The following is a 20,205-nucleotide window of genomic DNA, read 5'->3' on the forward strand; positions in this document are numbered from 1 at the left end:
CGGAGGGCCACCACATGCCCGAGCTTGCCCTCCGCCACTTCCTCCTACGTCAGCGGGCCGGATTTGGCGTTTCCAGCCACCGGTGGCTGCGCCTAGCCATGGATTGGTCGGGAGCACCCCGCGCTGCCCCGGCAAAGCCCCAGCATCACATGCAGGTACGGGTTCGTCCTGTAGCCGCCGCCGTCGGCTTGCCGGCAAGGATTCGACCGGCCTCGACGCTCGCGCAGCGGCTTGTCGGCTCGCCGATGCTGCTCATACAGTGCAATGACTGCACGCGGATAGTGCTGCGGCTAACTTCTGGCACGCCTAAGCACCCCGGATGGGTGTTCTTCAAATGCGAAAATGACGGGGTATGTGTTGTTTCCATTCGACTTTGTCACCGTATTCTTCGGTTCGATTGCGATAGCTCATTTTGAGTTAGATATGTATTAGAAAAATGTTTTTGGCATATACATAAAATGTAGAATGAAAACCAAAAGATGAAAAAAAAACCTAAAAAATGAAAACTAGAAAAGAAACAGAATAAACCAAAAATAAAGAAAATGTAAAATAGGACCGAAGAAACAAATGCAAAAAGGAATGAAAAAGAGCAAAAAAAACAGAGAAGAGAAAAGAAAAAATAGAAAAATAATAATAAGAAAAAGCCCAGAGGAAACCGGCTCAAAATCGCCTCAAGTAGGACGCGCCCCTACTACTTACCACGAGTGGGACGCGGGCGGAGTAGGTAGCAACTCTAGCGATCTCCGTGGACACCAGGGATGAATGTGTGCTTCTCGCCTTTCCCTGCTCTTTTTACTTTAACTGTGAGCGCGCAAATGTGTCGGCCCGATTACTACAGAACCTTCAGCGAGACTTATTAAGATATAGTCGACGCGACAGGGATCGGGGGGTAGGCGCTAGGGAGGCCTCGCGTGAAGGCGAGCGCGATATGGGCCGGCCCAGGCGTGCGGAAAGCCACAACCTCTTTTTGGGTATTTTTTGCGTAACTTTTGTTCTCACTTTTTTGCCTTTTTTTACTTTCATTTATACTTCCATATGTTCTAAAAATATATTTTAAAAGCATTTTACATTAAATTTTAAAAACAATTGTTAACCAAGCAATTGAAATTTTCTAAATGTGTATACAGAAAATATTTCTCATGTAGTTGAATAACGTATACAAAAAATATACAATGTGTGTGAAAAAATTGATCATATTTAAAAAATAATCAAGCATTTGGAAAACATTGTTAAACAAGTATTTCAAAAATGTTAATCCAGCATTTAAAATTTTTTAATGCGTATAGGAAAAAATATTTACCATGTATTCAGAAAATGTTAATATTGTATTTGAAAAAATGTAACCAGACATTTGCAAAAATTTAAACATGTATAGAAAAATTTTGAACAGATATTAAAAATGTTAAAAGTGTATAGAAAAATGTTGACCGTGTAATCAAAAAATTTATCTTGTATTTAAAAAATGTTAAAAATGTATTAGACATATACCAAAAATATATAATATATATGAAAAAGTAGATATAAAAAATATAAGTTCTTAAAAAATGTTAATTATATTTTAAAAATGTTAAACATGTATATAAAATTGTTATTGATGTACATTAAAAAGGTTGAATGTTTACTGAAAACACAATTAACATGTGTTGAAAAGAAGGAACCGATGAAAATCGACAAAAAAACTCAATAAAAACAAAATATGAAAATAGAAGAAAACAAAACAAAAAAATGAATGCAAAAAGAATGGAAACAGTGAAATTTGAGAGAGAAGCAAAGGAAACCGATGAAAAAGAGAAAGAAAGAAAAAGGAAGGAAAAAATGAAAGGAAGAAAACACGAAAAAGAAACAAAGAAAACAAAAGAAAAAAAGGAATAAAAGAAAAACTAGTAAAATAGAGAAAGAAACGAAGAAAACCGATGAAAATAAAACAAAAACAAAAAGTTTAAAACCAGTGAAAAACCAGTTATTTTCCTCAAGTTACTCACACCTCCTCTTTTACCAAAAAAACTGAGTGTCTCAAGGGCTAGCAGCGCTACCCAGAGCTGAGGAGACTCGGAATCGATCTCGAGTGCTCTTTTTATTTGGGTTTTATAAGTGTGTGCTAATGGGCTGCGGACGCAAGAGTTTCTTCCGTCTCGCTATAAGTGAGATATAGCTCTTGAGCTATTTGACGACCTACCACCAAATAGGGGCGCGCGACATACACTTTTTTCATTCTTTTTTGGAAAATGATTGCCATCAACCATCGATCCCTAATGAGCATCCGCCGCCTCCATGTTCGTCGAATGGACTCTTCATCGGGCGGTGGAGAGCCAACCTCCATATACTCCACGCTTCTGCAACTCAACGATTGTTTCAGAACGGTCCCGCAATTAGAGCCTTGTTGCAAATCGGCTCAACCGCATCGCGTGTATGACACGCGTTCGTGATCATTCGCCCGTGTTTGTACTAGACTGATCAACGCATGCCCAACCTTATCCATTATTGAAAGGATCGATATGGTTGACTAGGGGGGGGTGAATAGGCAACTAACAATTTTTAGACTTTTCTTTAACAATTTAAACCTTGCAAAGAAATAGGTTGTCTAGATGTGCAACTACGTGGACAACCTATATGATGCAAAGACAATGAGCACACAAGCAAGCAATGGATATAGCATAAGTAAGCTTGCAAAAGTAAAGGGATAAGATAACCAAGAGTGGAGCCGGTGGAGACGAGGATGTGTTACCGAAGTTCCTTCCTTTTAAAGGGAAGTATGTCTCCGTTAGAGCGGTGTGGAGGCACAATGCTCCCCAAGAAGCCACTAGGGCCACCGTAATCTCCTCACGCCCTCACACAATGCGAGATGTCGTGATTCCACTATTGGAGCCCTTGAAGGCGGCAACCGGACCTTTACAAACAAGATTGGGGCTATCTCCACAACACTTGGAGGCTCCCAATAATCCCGCGAAGCTTCACCACAATGGAGTATGGCTTCGAGGTGACCTCAACCGTCTAGGGTGCTCAACACCCAAGAGTAACAAGATCCGCAAGGTATAAGTGGGGGGAATCAAATATCCTGTGGTGGAAGTGTAGATCGGGCACTTGTCACCCAATCCCGAGCAAATCAACAAGTTTGATTGGCTAGGAAGAGAGATCGAGTGGAAATGGAGCTTGGAGCAACAATGGAGCTTACAGATGGAAAAGGTGGTCAACTAGAGGTAGAAGACGCCCCTTATATAGTCGTGGACAAATTCCAACCGTTATCCACATGTTCAGCCCGTGACACACGGTACTACCGCTCCAGGGGCGCGGTACTACCGCTAGGCTGTGCGGTACTACCGTGGCTGACCACAGTACTACCGCGACAACAACACAGGCCGGAACCACCCTGATAAGGGGGCAGTACTACCGCTTGCGCGGTACTACCGCACCCACCTGCGGTACTACCGCAAGGCAGGAAAGTCACGGCCTGGGAAGGGCGCGGATGAAATAAATTACATCCGTGCCTACTTCCGCTGAACCGGAGGAGGTACAAAAATCCGACGCAGTACTACCGCCCGCGAGGCGCGGTACTACCGTGCGGACGCGGATGTAAAAAATTACATCCGCGCCTACTACCGCGACACTGCGGTACTAGGTAGGAGGGCCACGGTACTACGACTCCTAGGGAGCGGTACTACCGTGGGCCTCCGTGGTACTACCGCTCTGGACGAGCGGTACTACCGTGGAGGGTGCGGATGTAAAAATTTACATCCGCCCCTACTACCGCACCGGAGCGGCACAAGGCCAGGGAGCCACGGTACTACCGCTCCAGATGAGCGGTACTACCGTGACACCCAGCGGTACTACCGCGTGTGCTTGCCGTACTACCGCAAGCACAGCAGTAGTCGTCAGATTTCCGTACAACCAAGATAACAAAGGGAAGCTCCAAAAGGCAGGGAAAGGAGGAACAAGTGTACGTGTTGATTCCACCCAAACCTTTCCGACGCGGACCCCCTCTTAATAGTACGGCTCTCCTACGACTCAAATCCACCAAAGAGAAACGTAGAACGACGCCGACTTCAATAGTCTCCGAGGGGCACCGAATCGTCTCATGCCTAGATATGAATAACCTGAGAAACTCAAGGCACACGATTAGTCCGCAAAAGCATTGTCATCAATCACCAAAACACCTAAGGGAAAAATATGCCCTTACAATCTCCCTCTTTTTGGTGGATTGATGACAACACGGGATTTGCATATGGATAAGATAATTTAGAGCAGGGGCAAATCCCACCTCTCTAAAATATAGACGGGCTCCCCCTAGATGTGTGCACTTTAGATGAATGCTTTGGACTGCATAGCACACAGACTAGGATCAACACTCCCCCTATATTTTAGAGACTAAGACATGATAATAAGCATAGCAAGCATAAAAATAGCACAATATAACACGAGCTCGCTAGGATAGATAGAGTGCATATGTCTTACACCATACGAAGTAAAGCTACCGAGGTTCAACCGAGAAAGCAGCAAACACACGACACAAACGAGAAAGCAGCAAACACACGACACACTCGCAAATCCCTACACTCTCTCCCCCTTTGGCATCGAGACGCCAAAAAGGCAGAGAGGACACCTACACACAAGAGGTGGCTCAAGCAGAGAACTCATCCCAATCCTCTCCATCGGACGCCTCGGCAGCAGGGATGGTCTCCTCGACATCCTCCTCAGACTCAGTCCACCTGTAGCCCTGCATCCCCATCCACTCGGCTTCTGGAGTGATGTGCTCCTCAGACCCGCCAGACACTGCCTCACCATAGAGTTGCAAGATCTTGTTGTCCCGGCGACGACTCTCCTTGGACGCCACGTGAGTCCTGTACTGCCCCTTGGCTTGCATGCAGAAAAGAGTCTTCATCTTGTCCTTCGGCTTCTTGGCCCATGATGGCATAGAGGCACTCTGGGAAGGTCTAGCAGCATGGCCCTCAGCAACATCCTCGGGGCCAGCATCCTCCTCATCAACAGCAGTCCTAGCCGCAGTCGCCTCGGCGCGAGTAGTGGTGTTGGCCCAGTTTGGTTTGATACGCAGGCAGATGGGCTCATGGCGAACCCAGTCAGCAGCAAGAAACTCATCAGCAGGAAACATCTTCTCCCAAGTCTTCGAAATCAGCAGAAACAGATAGGGCCCATAGATAGGCACCTTGCGGTTGAACACTGCAAACCAGAGCTCACACCACATGATGTGTGAGACATCAAGTGGCTGTGACTGAGACGAACGAGCATCCTCGCAGATGAGCATCATGTCCACCATATAGGCATGAACCTTATCTTTATCACCGATGCGAGGGAACAAGGAGTTGCGGAAGATGCGATACATGATATCCAAGAAAGGGTTGAGCACCAAAGTTGTCTTGCCATTGGCGAGTGCCTTCTCAACCATGAAAGGGGCAAGTCTGTCCTTGCTGGCAGAATCAGCATTGGCATGGGGGCGAACACCCACTGGAGAGTCGAGACCATCATCAGGAACCTGGAGGAGATCCATGAACTCCTTCCAGGTAGCAGACAACTTACGGCCGTTGGTCATCCAGGTCATCCTCCATTCCTCATCGGAGTGAAAGTAGACTGAGGCAAAGAACTGACAGATGAGCTCAGGGTCATAGTTGAGGTGGAAGGTAATCACATGCTCAATGCCAAACTGCTCCACCAAGTCCAGAGCCTCTCCAAAGTAGTCACGAAACTTGTCCTTCCTCATGTGATGCATATCAATCCACTTCACCTCCACATAGGTGTTCTGCTTGTTCTTGATGACATCCAGATAGATGTTGACCTGTTGCTTGTTCCAGAACAACTCACAGCCTCTGAAGGTGGCACGCGGATGCACATAAGGGTGAAGTTGCCTGAGACGGACATAATCAGCTTGGGCAATCTCATCCATGCCCTTAGCGGGCTCCTTGTGCTTGCTAGCTGAGTGCTTGACATTGCGCTTGGAGGCAGACGAGCCTTCTGGTACTTCACCTGGGTTGCGCAGACGTTTGGAGCCAGTGTCACGACTGGGGTTGGACCGGCGAGAGCCACCACTTGAGACACACACGCAAAACACCAAAGACGCGAGAAGATCAATGCAAAGGCCACGAAAAAGCACAAGAAACACATAGAAAGCATACGAGAAAGTTGGCATGCGATAGATGTGAGCCACGGTAAAACTGCCACTCCTTGTGGTACTAAAATATTAGTACTGCTCCAACAGCGGTAGTACCATGCTAGGGCACGGTAGTACCGTGGTTGGGGCGGAAGTAAACTTTTAGTACCGCACAGAACGCGGTAGTACCGCTCCCGAGGGGCGGTAGTACCGCGCAAGCGGTAGTACTGCGCCAGACGGGCGGTAGTACCACGTCGCGTCAGATCCAACGGACGGTTTGAATCTGAAAAGAACCGCGAAACATGGCGGTGCCACGGTGATCCGATCTAGCGCAAGACAACAATACAAGTATAAATCCTATGCAATACCACGCTCCATCATCCTACTCTTGCAGAGATTAAGCACGAATCTCAAGAACACACAAGCCTCCCCCAAAACCTAGAAACACTAAACACAAACAACACGGAGAGGGAGTTGGGGAAAAACCTTGGTCCATAGCAAGAGCACGTGGTGGGGAACGATCCCCCCGGTCGGAATCACAGGAGGGCAGCCGGTGGAGGAGATCCGGGGACGAACGCCGGCTCCGTTCTTGAGCGAGGGAGAGAAGACGACGTGGAGAGAGAGGACAGCGAATGGGTATGGGGAGTTAGAACTCCCCCTGCCCGTCCTTATCCCCACACGCTCGAACCGGCGCGGTAGTACCGCGTATCATCGCGGTAGTACCGCTCGGGCGGAAGTACCGCGCCGAGGCGGCAGTAAAAAATTACTGCCGCGTGGTGACGGTAGTACCGTGCTCCTACAAGCGGTAGTACCGTGGCAGTGTGCGGTAGTATCGTAACCGACCGCGGTAGTACCGTGAGCTCAAGTCACCGCACGTTTCAACACAAAAAGAAGAAGCCTTTTCACGGAAACTTTTCACACACAAGAAGCACAAGAACACGCACAAACCAGAGGCAAGAAGACAACAAGACACCACCGAGCGACAAAGCCTCTCGAGGAGAGAGGGCGGTGGCCGAAGCCACCTATGTTTGAGTTGGATGGTATGGCACCGCGAAGAATTATCCTTGGGCCCATGACCAAAACTCGTCTTTGAAGCACAAGCACCATTAAAAATGGCTAATGTGAAAGAGGTGATCAATTTATGCATAATAGGGGGAGGGAGAGTTCATTGAGAGAACAACACTCCCCCTACGTCTATGCCTACACCTAAACTAGACAACATGTTGAGTGTGGTGGGGGGTGTACGGGTTCAAGTCACATTGCTCAAATCAATGATATTTAGCTCATGCCTTAACTCGTGAAATCTTGCTTCATCCAAGGGCTTCGTGAAAATATCTGCAAGGTTATCATGAGTGTTGACATACTTGAGCTCGATCTCCCCTCGCCTAATGTGATCCCGGATGAAGTGATACCGAATCTCAATGTGCTTTGTCTTGAAGTGTTGTACCGGGTTGAGAGAAATCTTGATGGCACTTTCATTATCACACCAAAGAGGCACTTTGTCACAAACGACACCGTACTCCTTTAAAGTTTGCCTCATCCATAGGAGTTGAGCACAACAACTACCGGCCGCCACATACTCCACTTTGGTGGACGAGAGGGACACACAACTTTGCTTCTTGGAAGACCAACTTACCAAAGAGCAACCAAGAAATTGGCACCCTCCGGAAGTGGACTTCCTATCCACTTTGTCCCCCGCCCAATCGGAATCCGTGAAACCTTCAAGCTTGAAATTTGCTCCTTTTGGGTACCATAAGCCAAAGTTTGGGGTATGAGCCAAATATCGAAAGATTCTCTTGACCGCCACATAGTGACTTTCCTTTGGTGCGGCTTGAAACCGTGCACACATCCCCACACTCAACATGATATCCGGTCTAGATGCACAAAGGTAAAGCAAGGGCCCAATCATGGAGCGATATACCTTTTGATCCACTGCTTTACCATTGGGATCGATGTCAAGTTGGCACTTGGTAGGCGTTGGTGTAGAAGCCGGCTTGACATCACTTAGCTTGAATCTTTTAAGCATGTCTTGAGTGTATTTGGCTTGGTTGATGAAGGTTCCTTCTCTTCGTTGTTTGATGTCAAAACCAAGGAAGAACTTCAACTCTCCCATCAAAGACATCTTGAACTTGGAGGTCATGAGAGCGGCAAAATCCTCATTGAAAGCTTTGTTAGGAGAACCAAAGATAATATCATCAACATATAGTTGGCATACAAACAACTCCCCTTTGGCCTTCTTAGTAAAAAGAGTGGGATCGATTTGTCCTACTTCAAATCCACGATCTTGTAGCAACTCGGTAAGGTGGTCATACCACGCACGTGGGGCTTGTTTAAGGCCATAGAGTGCCTTATCTAGTTGATACACGTGATCCGGGAAGTAGGGGTCCTCGAACCCGGGGGGTTGCTTGACATAAACCAACTCATTAGTGGGACCATTAAGAAAAGCACTTTTCACATCCATTTGTTGCAACTTAAAGTTGTGATGGGAAGCATAAGCAATCAACAAACGAATGGATTCAAGACGAGTAACGGGAGCAAAGGTTTCACCGTAATCGATGCCCTCGACTTGGGAGCAGCCTTGTGCTACCAATCTTGCCTTGTTGCGAATGATGTTCCCATGAGCATCTTGCTTGTTCTTGAAGATCCACTTTGTTCCAATGACGTTGTGGTTCCCCGAAGGTCTTGGCACCAATCTCCACACCTAGTTGTACTCGAAGTTGTTTAGTTCTTCATGCATGGCATTGAGCCAATCCGAGTCTTCGAGCGCCTCATAGACCTTTTGGGGTTCAACACAAGAGACAAACGCATGATGTTCACAATAGTTAGCTAATTGTCTACGAGTGCTTACCCCATTTCTTAGACTTCCAACCACGTTTTCCATGAGATGGCCTTGGGTGGTGAGTTTGGAAGCAATCTTCGCGGCACGATGCTCTAATTCTTCCTCGGGTGTGGAAGGAGGAAGGTTAACTTGATCATCTTGAGCGCCGTCTTGAGCTTGCTCATGATCTTGAACTTGCTCGAGAGGGAGAACTTGACCTTGGGCATCATTTGGAGGTTCACCTCCATCTTGAGGTTGATTTTGCCCTTGGTCTTGTTCATGAAGGAGAGGGCCTTCACTTTGTTCTTCGGAAGCGTGTGGGTCTTGGGGAGGTGATGGCTCCACTTGAGTGGAGCATTGTCCTTCTCCTTCGGCCACAAGGGGTTCCTCAATGGGTAGGATATGACCAATACCCATTCTTCTTATGGCTTGGGGAGGAATTTCATCACCTACATCACAAGTACCACTTTGCTCCACTTGGGAGCCGTTATTTTCATCAAACTCTACGTTACACGTCTCCTCAATGAGTCCGTTGGACTTGTTGAGAACACGGTAAGCATGAGAGTTTGTAGCATAACCAACAAATATGCCCTCATGAGCTCTAACTTCAAATTTAGACAAGCGAACACCTTTCTTGAGAATGAAACACTTACACCCGAACACCCGGAAGTACTTGAGATTGGGCTTGTTCCCGGTGAGTATCTCATACGGAGTCTTGTTCAAGCCTTTGCGGAGATAGAGCCGATTGGATGCATGACAAGCTGTGTTGATGGCTTCGGCCCAGAAGTTGTATGGAGACTTGAACTCTGCCATCATGGTCCTTGCCGCATCCATCAACGTCCGGTTCTTTCTCTCCGCAACACCATTTTGTTGAGGGGTATATGGTGCAGAATATTGATGCTTGATCCCTTCATCACTAAGAAACTCATCCAAGGTGTAGTTCTTGAACTCGGTGCCGTTGTCACTTCTTATTGTCAAGATCTTTGCATCGTGTTGACGTTGAGCTTCATTTGCAAAGTCAATGACGGTCTGTTGGGTCTCACTCTTCCTCTTGAAGAAGTATACCCAAGTGTATCTTGAATAATCATCCACTATCACCAAGCAATACTTTCTACCCCCAAGACTATCAAAGGATGGAGGCCCAAAGAGGTCCATGTGAAGGAGCTCCAAGGGTCTCTTCGAGTAGATGATAGTCGTGGGAGGGTGAGCCGTCTCATGAAGCTTTCCTTCAATACAAGCACTGCAAACACGATCTTTGGCAAAACTAACATTCGTTAGTCCATGAACATGGTCCCCCTTGAGAAGACTTTGCAAAGATCTCATATTGACGTGGGCTAAACGGCGATGCCAAATCCATCCCACATCAACTTTAGCCATTAGGCATGTCGCGGTCTTAGTGGGTTGCTCCGAGAAGTTAACCACATAGAGGCCGTTCTCGACATGCCCAACAAAGGCTACTTTAAGAGTCTTGCTCCACAAGAGGGCCACGGTATCAATATCAAAGAAGGTGGCAAAACCCATGAGTGCGAGTTGATGAACGGAAAGTAAGTTGAACGCAAGGGACTCAACAAGCATGACTTTCTTGATCGTTAGATCATGAGAAATGACAACCTTGGCAAGACCCAATACCTTAGAATGTGAGGCATCACCCCATTCGACATTGGTGGGCATAGATGGGATGTTGTGCACGTCCACCACCAAGTCCTTGCTCCCGGTCATATGATTTGTTGCTCCACTATCGAGCAACCATGATCCCCCACTGGAAGCAAACACCTACAAGAGATCAATGCTTGGTTTTAGGTACCCATTGAGTAATGGGTCCTTTGATGTTAGTAACAAGGGTCTTAGGAACCCAAATAGACCATTCAATGTACTCATAAGTAGAACCAACAAATTTAGCATAAACATGTCCATCACTAGCACGGCACAACACATAAGAGGGGTTAAAGTCGCCGGCTTTGTTGGGAGAGATGGCGTTGCGCTCTTTGGCTTCACCACTCTTCCCATTGTTCTTCTTCTCCTTAGGAGCACCTCCTCCCTCCTTCACAAAGGTTTGCTTGAGCGGAGGAGGTCGATTGGTCTTGCTCTTCTTCTCCTTGTTCTTCTTCTTGTTCTTGGACTTGGGTGCGAACCCAACTCCTTCCTTGCCCACAACTTCCTTTTGATTGCTCAAAAGGTCATTTAGGTTCTTCTCGCCTTGTATGCATGACACAAGACCTTTCTCGAGTTGTTCCTTCAACTTGGCATTTTCCTCCACAAGGTGCACATGCTCACAACATGGGTTAGTAGCATTTGCATTATCAATTAAGACCATGTGAGGAAATGTGGCCTTTTCCTTGGTTAGCTTAACTTGGAGTTGAGCATGAGACTCCTTGAGGGAGGCATGAGCACCTTTCAAGACCTTGTGGGCCTTGTCAAGTACATCAAACTCCTCCGTGAGTCTAACATGATCAACCCCAAGTTTAGCCTTCTTGGAAGCTAGAACACGAGACACAACAAGAGCATGATCAAGATCTTTCTTTAGTTTAGCATGACCATCATTGTGTGACTCCTCAAGAGCCAAACAATGCACACGCTCTTCCTCAAGAGCATTAGAGAGATCCGATATCTCATCGGCATAGTCCCGACTATGACTTTCCATCTTAGTGATGGTTTCTTCACGAGCCTCGATCATGTCATTGGCTTCACCAAGTTGTTCCAAGAGAGCAACGAAATGCTTCTTGGATTTGCCCTTGAGCTTACTCATGAAGGACTCAAATTCATTGAACTCCTCATTAGACCCCTTACCATTATCATAGTCATCCGTTGAAGGAGGGTTAGGAATAATGGTGGTTTTGATGTTGGGGGTTACCTTGTTGGTGGCCTTAGCCATGAGGCACTTGGCAGTGATGTTCTCGTTAGGTGCATCGAAGAGAGACACCCGAGGAGTTGAGACAATGGCAACGGATGCCATGGCCATTGTTTCACCATCTTCATCATCATCGTCATCCTCACGGTATTCTTCTTGAACCATCAACCCGCGAGAAGGAGTCTTCTTGGTGAAGTTGTTCTTGTTGGGGAAGGTCTTGGCTTTGTCCTCTCGAATGAACTTGCCACCATTGTCTTCCCGCTTCTCGTATGGACAATCCGCAATGAAATGGCTGACATTGCCACAGTTGAAACAAGTTCTGACTCGTTGCTTCCCCTTGAGGCCACTTGAGTTGTTCTTGTTGAAGTTGGGTCTTGTAGTCTTCTTACTCCAAAACTGTATTGAGGCAAGAGCCATGTGCTCATGATAATCATACTTCATGTCCTCGGGGTTGCTCTCCTCATCTTCCTCCTCCTCTTCTTCTTCCACACTAACCTTGGCCTTCAAGGCAAGATTGGGCTTCTTTGCCCTTTGGGAACAGAGCACCGCATTGTCGGCGGTCTTATCCAAGATGTTCATTGCAACAAACTCATCCAACACTTCACCAGAGGTCATGGAGTGGAAGTCCGGTCTTTGATGGATGACGGAGGACATGGCCTTGTTGTAGGGCATCATGGCCTTGAGGAACTTGCGCTTGATCCAATTGTCATCCGTGTCCTTGCTCCCATGATCTCGGAGTGCGATCACAAGTTTGGTCACTCTTCGAAAGAGCTCACGAGGTTCTTCATCCTCTTTCATTGCAAACTCATCGGCTTCATCTTGCACCACTTCATAGTTGGAGCGTTGAATGCTAGCACTTCCTCGATACATACGCTCGACACACTTCCATGCTTCTTTAGCCATGACATGAGGTCGAAGATGAGGGAGATCTTCGGGAAGGATAGCATCTTGGATGATGAAGAGAGCACTCTCATTGAATTGATTGTCCACTTCTTCTCGAGGGGTGAAGTTGCTTGGATCATGAGGATAGAAACCTTCTTCAATAATTCTCCAAAGGTTAGTATTCACATGTTTTAAATGACGCTTGAAGCGATAAACCCAAGAATCATAATCTTCATTTTTCACATATTTAGGAGGAGGACCGGCATGATTCAAATGCGTAGAGGGGATCGGTCCTCTATACACCGGGGGTTCCACATGGGCATAGATGCCAGTGCCATTTCTACCACTAGTAGACGGATTCTTTTCACTATTAGCTTCCCCCTTGTCGGGGTTAGCATCCGTCACCTTGTTAGTGGGATCACCCACTTTCATCGGCGAGGTAGATAGTTTGAGACCCTCTAGGAATTCGGTAAACATTCTTTTAACCTCGGCCGTCATGGAGGTTTTCAATGTGTCTAACGCCACATTGAATTCCTCACGAGAGACCGAGGTTCCCCCTTCGGCCGAACACGAGATGGGATTCACACCGGAGTGTTCCTCCGCACCGTCGTTGACGTCAACCATACTCTTCGGACAGCAAAGTCCTTAATAAAGAGACGAGGCTCTGATACCAATTGAAAGGATCGATATGGTTGACTAGAGGGGGGGGGGTGAATAGGCAACTAACAATTTTTAGACTTTTCTTTAACAATTTAAACCTTGCAAAGAAATAGGTTGTCTAGATGTGCAACTACGTGGACAACCTATATGATGCAAAGACAATGAGCACACAAGCAAGCAATGGATATAGCACAAGTAAGCTTGCAAAAGTAAAGGGATAAGATAACCAAGAGTGGAGCCGGTGGAGACGAGGATGTGTTACCGAAGTTCCTTCCTTTTAAAGGGAAGTACGTCTCCGTTAGAGCGGCGTGGAGGCACAATGCTCCCCAAGAAGCCACTAGGGCCACCGTAATCTCCTCACGCCCTCACACAATGCGAGATGCCGTGATTCCACTATTGGAGCCCTTGAAGGCGGCAACCGGACCTTTACAAACAAGATTGGGGCTATCTCCACAACACTTGGAGGCTCCCAATAATCCCGCGAAGCTTCACCACAATGGAGTATGGCTTCGAGGTGACCTCAACCGTCTAGGGTGCTCAACACCCAAGAGTAACAAGATCCGCAAGGGATAAGTGGGGGGAATCAAATATCCTGTGGTGGAAGTGTAGATCGGGCACTTGTCACCCAATCCCGAGCAAATCAGCAAGTTTGATTGGCTAGGGAGAGAGATCGAGTGGAAATGGAGCTTGGAGCAACAATGGAGCTTAGAGATGGAAAAGGTGGTCAACTAGAGGTAGAAGACGCCCCTTATATAGTCGTGGACAAATTCCAACCGTTATCCACATGTTCAGCCTGCGACACACGGTACTACCGCTCCAGGGGCGCGGTACTACCGCTAGGCTGTGCGGTACTATCGTGGCTGACCACAGTACTACCGCGACAGCAACACAGGCCGGAACTACCCTGATAAGGGGGCAGTACTACCGCTTGCGCGGTACTACCGCACCCACCTGCGGTACTACCGCAAGGCAGGAAAGTCATGGCCTGGGAAGGGCGCGGATGAAATAAATTACATCCGTGCCTACTTCCGCTGAACCGGAGGAGGTACAAAAATCCGATGCGGTACTACCGCCCGCGAGGCGCGGTACTACCGTGCGGACGCGGATGTAAAAAATTACATCCACGCCTACTACCGCGACACTGCGGTACTAGGTAGGAGGGCCACGGTACTACGACTCCTAGGGAGCGGTACTACCGTGGGCCTCCACGGTACTACCGCTCTGGACGAGCGGTACTACCGTGGAGGGCGCGGATGTAAAAATTTACATTCGCCCCTACTACCGCACTGGAGCGGCACAAGGCCAGGGAGCCGCGGTACTACCGCTCCAGATGAGCGGTACTACCGTGACACCCAGCGGTACTACCGCAAGCACAGCAGTAGTCGTCAGATTTCCGTACAACCAAGATAACAAAGGGAAGCTCCAAAAGGCAGGGAAAGGAGGAACAAGTGTACGTGTTGATTCCACCCAAACCTTTCCGACGCGGACCCCCTCTTAATAGTACGGATCTCCTACGACTCAAATCCACCAAAGAGAAACGTAGAACGACGCCGACTTCAATAGTCTCCGAGGGGCACCGGATCGTCTCATGCCTAGATATGAATAACCTGAGAAACTCAAGGCACACGATTAGTCCGCAAAAGCATTGTCATCAATCACCAAAACACCTAAGGGAAAAATATGCCCTTACAATCTCCCCCTTTTTGGTGGATTGATGACAACACGGGATTTGCATATGGATAAGATAATTTAGAGCAGGGGCAAACCCCACCTCTCTAAAATATAGACGGGCTCCCCCTAGATGTGTGCACTTTAGATGAATGCTTTGGACTGCATAGCACACAGACTAGGATCAACACTCCACCTATATTTTAGAGACTAAGACATGATTATAAGCATAGCATAGCATAAAAATAGCACAATATAACACGAGCTCGCTAGGATAGATAGAGTGCATATGTCTTACACCATACGAAGTAAAGCTACCGAGGTTCAACCGAGAAAGTAGCAAACACACGACACAAACGAGAAAGCAGCAAACACACGACATACTCGCAAATCCCTACACTCTCTCCCCCTTTGGCATCGAGACGCCAAAAAGGCAGAGAGGACACCTACACACAAGAGGTGGCTCAAGCAGAGAACTCGTCCCAATCCTCTCCATCGGACGCCACGGCAGCAGGGATGGTCTCCTCGACATCCTCCTCAGACTCAGTCCACCTGTAGCCCTGCTTCTCCATCCACTCGGCTTCTGGAGTGATGTGCTCCTCAGACCCGCCAGACACTGCCTCACCATAGAGTTGCAAGATCTTATTGTCCCGGCGACGACTCTCCTTGGACGCCATGTGAGTCCTGTACTGCCCCTTGGCTTGCATGCAGAAAAGAGTCTTCATCTTGTCCTTCAGCTTCTTGGCCCATGATGGCATAGAGGCACTCTGGGAAGGTCTAGCAGCATGGCCCTCAACAACATCCTCGGGGCCAGCATCCTCCTCATCAACAGCAGTCCTAGCCGCAGTCGCCTCGACGCGAGTAGTGGTGTTGGCCCAGTTTGGTTTGATACGCAGGCAGATGGGCTCATGGCAAACCCAGTCAGGAGCAAGAAACTCATCAGCAGGAAACATCTTCTCCCCAAGTCTTCGAAATCAGCAAAAACAGATAGGGCCCATAGATAGGCACCTTGCGGTTGAACACTGCAAACCGGAGCTCACACCACATGATGTGTGAGACATCAAGTGGCTGTGACTGAGACGAACGAGCATCCTCGCAGATGAGCATCATGTCCACCATATAGGCATGAACCTTGTCTTTATCACCGATGCGAGGGAACAAGGAGTTGCGGAAGATGCGATACATGATATCCAGGAAAGGGTTGAGCACCAAAGTTGTCTTGCCATTGGCGAGTGCCTTCTCAACCATGAAAGGGGAAAGTCTGTCCTTGCTGGCAGAGTCAGCATTGGCATGGGGGCGAACACCCACTGGAGAGTCGAGACCATCATCAGGAACCTGGAGGAGATCCATGAACTCCTTCCAGGTAGCAGACAACTTACGGCCATTGGTCATCCAGGTCATCCTCCGTTCCTCATCGGAGTGAAAGTAGACTGAGGCAAAGAACTGACAGATGAGCTCAGGGTCATAGTCGAGGTGGAAGGTAATCACATGCTCAATGCCAAACTGCTCCACCAAGTCCAGAGCCTCTCCAAAGTAGTCACGAAACTTGTCCTTCCTCATGTGATGCATATCAATCCACTTCACCTCCACATAGGTGTTCTGCTTGTTCTTGATGACATCCAGATAGATGTTGACATGTTGCTTGTCCAGAACAACTCACAGCCTCTGAAGGTGGCACGCGGATGCACATAAGGCTGAAGCTGCCTGAGACGGACATAATCAGCTTGGGCAATCTCATTCATGCCCTTAGCGGGCTCCTTGTGCTTGCTAGCTGAGTGCTTGACATTGCGCTTGGAGGCAGACGAGCCTTCTGGTACTTCACCTGGGTTGCGCAGACGTTTGGAGCCAGTGTCACGACTGGGGTTGGACCGGCGAGAGCCACCACCTGAGACACACACGCAAAACACCAAAGACGCGAGAAGATCAATGCAAAGGCCACGAAAAAGCACAAGAAACACATAGAAGGCATACGAGAAAGTTGGCATGCGATAGATGTGAGCCACGGTAAAACTGCCACTGCTTGCGGTACTAAAATATTAGTACTGCTCCAACAGCGGTAGTACCGTGCTAGGGCACGGTAGTACCGTGGTTGGGGCGGAAGTAAACTTTTAGTACCGCACAGAACGTGGTAGTACCACTCCCGAGGGGCGGTAGTACCGCGCCATACGGGCGGTAGTACCGCGTCGCGTCAGATCCAACGGACGGTTTGAATCTGAAAAGAACCGCGAAACAATGGCGGTGCCACGGTGATCCGATCTAGCGCAAGACAACAATACAAGTATAAATCCTATGCAATACCACGCTCGCGAGGCGCGGTACTACCGCCCGCGAGGCGCGGTACAAAAATCCGACGCGGTACTACCGCCCGCGAGGCGGTATACTACCGTGCGGATGCGGATGTAAAAAATTACATCCGCGCCTACTATCGCGACACTGCGGTACTAGGTAGGAGGGCCACGGTACTACGACTCCTAGGGAGCGGTACTACCATGGGCCTCCGCGGTACTACCGCTCTGGACGAGCGGTACTACCGTGGAGGGCGCGGATGTAAAAATTTACATCCGCCCATACTACCGCACCGGAGCGGCACAAGGCCAGGGAGCCGCGGTACTACCGCTCCAGATGAGCGGTACTACCGTGACACCCAGCGGTACTACCGCGTGTGCTTGCGGTACTACCGCAAGCACAGCAGTAGTCGTCAGATTTCTGTACAACCAAGATAACAAAGGGAAGCTCCAAAAGGCAGGGAAAGGAGGAACAAGTGTACGTGTTGATTCCACCCAAAGCTTTCCGACGCGGACCCCCTCTTAATAGTACGGCTCTCCTACGACTCAAATCCACCAAAGAGAAATGTAGAACGACGCCGACTTCAATAGTCTCCGAGGGGCACCGAATCGTCTCATGCCTAGATATGAATAACCTGAGAAACTCAAGGCACACGATTAGTCCGCAAAAGCATTGTCATCAATCACCAAAACACCTAAGGGAAAAATATGCCCTTACAATTATTTCCTCCGTCCACCGCTTATTCTTTTCTTCCTCACAGCGATCGAATCATGGCATTGTTACTCCGTCGCGTATCTTTTTCTCGCGTGCTTGTGCTGCAGGATAGACGACCGTTGATGCAAGCCGGCCACCATGGCCTATGTTGGGGGCTGCAGTATAGATGACCGTCGTCGTGTGTTAGCCGACGCAACCCGCCTTACCGGTGTTGTAGAGCTTGCCAGCCGTCGCCGATTTTGTAGCGAAGACAACTGCAAAACCGGCGTCTGTTGCAAGCTTGCCCGAACGGAGCGAGCGAAGGAGGCACGCTGCCGTCGAGGCGCCATCGGGCCCGCATCCGCCGTCGTCCATGGCTTCCACCTCCTCGAGGTGTTGCAGCAGCAACAATCCCCGCAAAATGATTTGTGTTTCAACAATTTGTACTCCCTCCGTCCCAATGTCAAAAATGCTCTTATATTATGGAACGGAGGGAGTACAACATAATCTTTGTTGCAAAAAACCGGTGGACATTTCTGCAACATGATCTTTGTTGTAAATTTTTTTGCAACATCACCTCTGTTTGCAAAGGTTTCTGCAACACGACCTATACTATAAATATTTCTATAACACCGCTCTTGTTGCAAGTGAGGTTGCACACGTGGATGGGTAGATCGGACCCCCCGCGTTCATCCAACGGTCAGCCGGGCGACGGACGTTTTCTAGTACTTATCTGCCGACCGACACGTAGGGCCGTCCTTCTTTTTTCGACTTCATTATTATCCAGGCCTATCGCTTGTGAATCATCTGTCACCACACGCTGGCTAGCGGGCCCCAGACGTCGGCGTCTCGCTGCCCGTGTCGCATCTCCAACCCCGCACGACCCATCTCTCCATGCTCCTCCGCCTCCTCTCGTCCGCCTCTCGCGCCATCGCAGCAAAACCTCACCCACCCCAAACCCTAGCCGCTGCTGCAGTTGGCGCCACCTCAACCACCCGGAAGCTCGCAGCCATGGCGGGTAACCGGGAGGCGTTCCGCGTGGCGGTGGGGAACACGCTCGAGCGGCGCCTCTTCTACGTGCCGTCCTTCAAGATCTACGGAGGCGTCGCGGGGCTCTATGACTACGGGCCGCCAGGGTGCGCCGTCAAGGCAAACGTCCTCGCCTTCTGGCGCCAGGTTGCCTGACATGCCTCTTTTCTACTACTACTTCGCGAGCTTGTAGAGTCCTAGTTCGATGAGATTCTTGATTGGGGGCGAGTCCTCGTGGGTTTCGAGGGGAATGTGGCCCTTTTCGCCTTTTTGGTTATGAATTGTGGCGAGTGTGACTGCAATTGGTGCTACTGATACTGGGTGATCAGTTTTGGTCTCGACTCGCAAACAGTGTGTCCGGTGTAACTCAGTGAAGTGACGTGCCGTGTTTGTTTTGCTGTATTACTTGTGGTGTCGTGTAGCATGTGCCCGTTGCTGAAGTTGGTTAGCTTCCAATCAAGAAATGTGGCCACTTGACACTTTAGAGCTAAATTTTCCTCCTGTAATGTAAATTGGAGCGATCGTCTTTCTAGTTAAATCAGTTTGTTGATCAGCAGCAAACTAGCCTGGTTTCCTCAACTTGTAAACTTTAGCTTTGTGAATATAGGAGATTAGGAGGAACTGATCACCTTATACTGAACTTGCTGCCTTAAATTGTACTACTTCCGAGCCATACTGTAGGTCTCCAAGGTGACACCTTAACCATCAATTTATATGAAAGTATACCGTGTTCAGTAAAAACTTAAGTATACATTATTAAGCTATATTTCATGGTATATCTAGTAATATCAACTTAGTCGTAGGGACGTTGGTTCTTTTTGTATGCTGATGGTGAAACCTAATACTATTTGACTAGCAGAAATTCTAGAATGATCCACACTTTGACTCAGAGGGCCTAGAAAGTTGCAAATGTTGCTAGCTAATTTTCTACCCCTCTTAGTTACAGAAGGAATAGCAACTTGGGCGCTCTGGTCAATGAGTCCACTTGCGCCGCTGAACCACTGACTGCTAGTCAGTTCATTCTGCCCCACACCGGAATCGATGGGAAGTCTCTTTGGGCCTATGGCGATAAATAAGAAAGAGAATGGGTGCATGGAAAGCAAAATGATGGTAGACGTTCATTTTGTTGGCTTCCTCAGTATGCAACCCACACTCCTACAACTAGTACACTTGGAGTCAACCAACTCAGACACTCGTACCACATTTGCACAAATGCTGAGTACA

General features: G+C 48.4%; 1 protein-coding gene across 1 annotated transcript in view; it reads left to right on the top strand.

Annotated features, from left to right (window-relative positions):
- The first annotated feature begins 18,807 nt into the window (after positions 1 to 18,807).
- LOC119364144 (glycine--tRNA ligase, mitochondrial 1-like) overlaps positions 18,808 to 20,205 on the top strand; it is a 6,189-nt gene continuing 4,791 nt past the window's right edge. The window contains exon 1 of the mRNA XM_037629565.1: positions 18,808 to 19,128. Within this exon, the coding sequence (XP_037485462.1) occupies positions 18,847 to 19,128 (282 nt within the window). The 5' untranslated portion in view covers positions 18,808 to 18,846. The remainder of the gene's footprint in view (positions 19,129 to 20,205) is intronic.

This window comes from Triticum dicoccoides, chromosome 2B, assembly GCF_002162155.2.
Source record: "Triticum dicoccoides isolate Atlit2015 ecotype Zavitan chromosome 2B, WEW_v2.0, whole genome shotgun sequence".
NCBI classification, from domain to species: Eukaryota; Viridiplantae; Streptophyta; class Magnoliopsida; order Poales; family Poaceae; genus Triticum; species Triticum dicoccoides.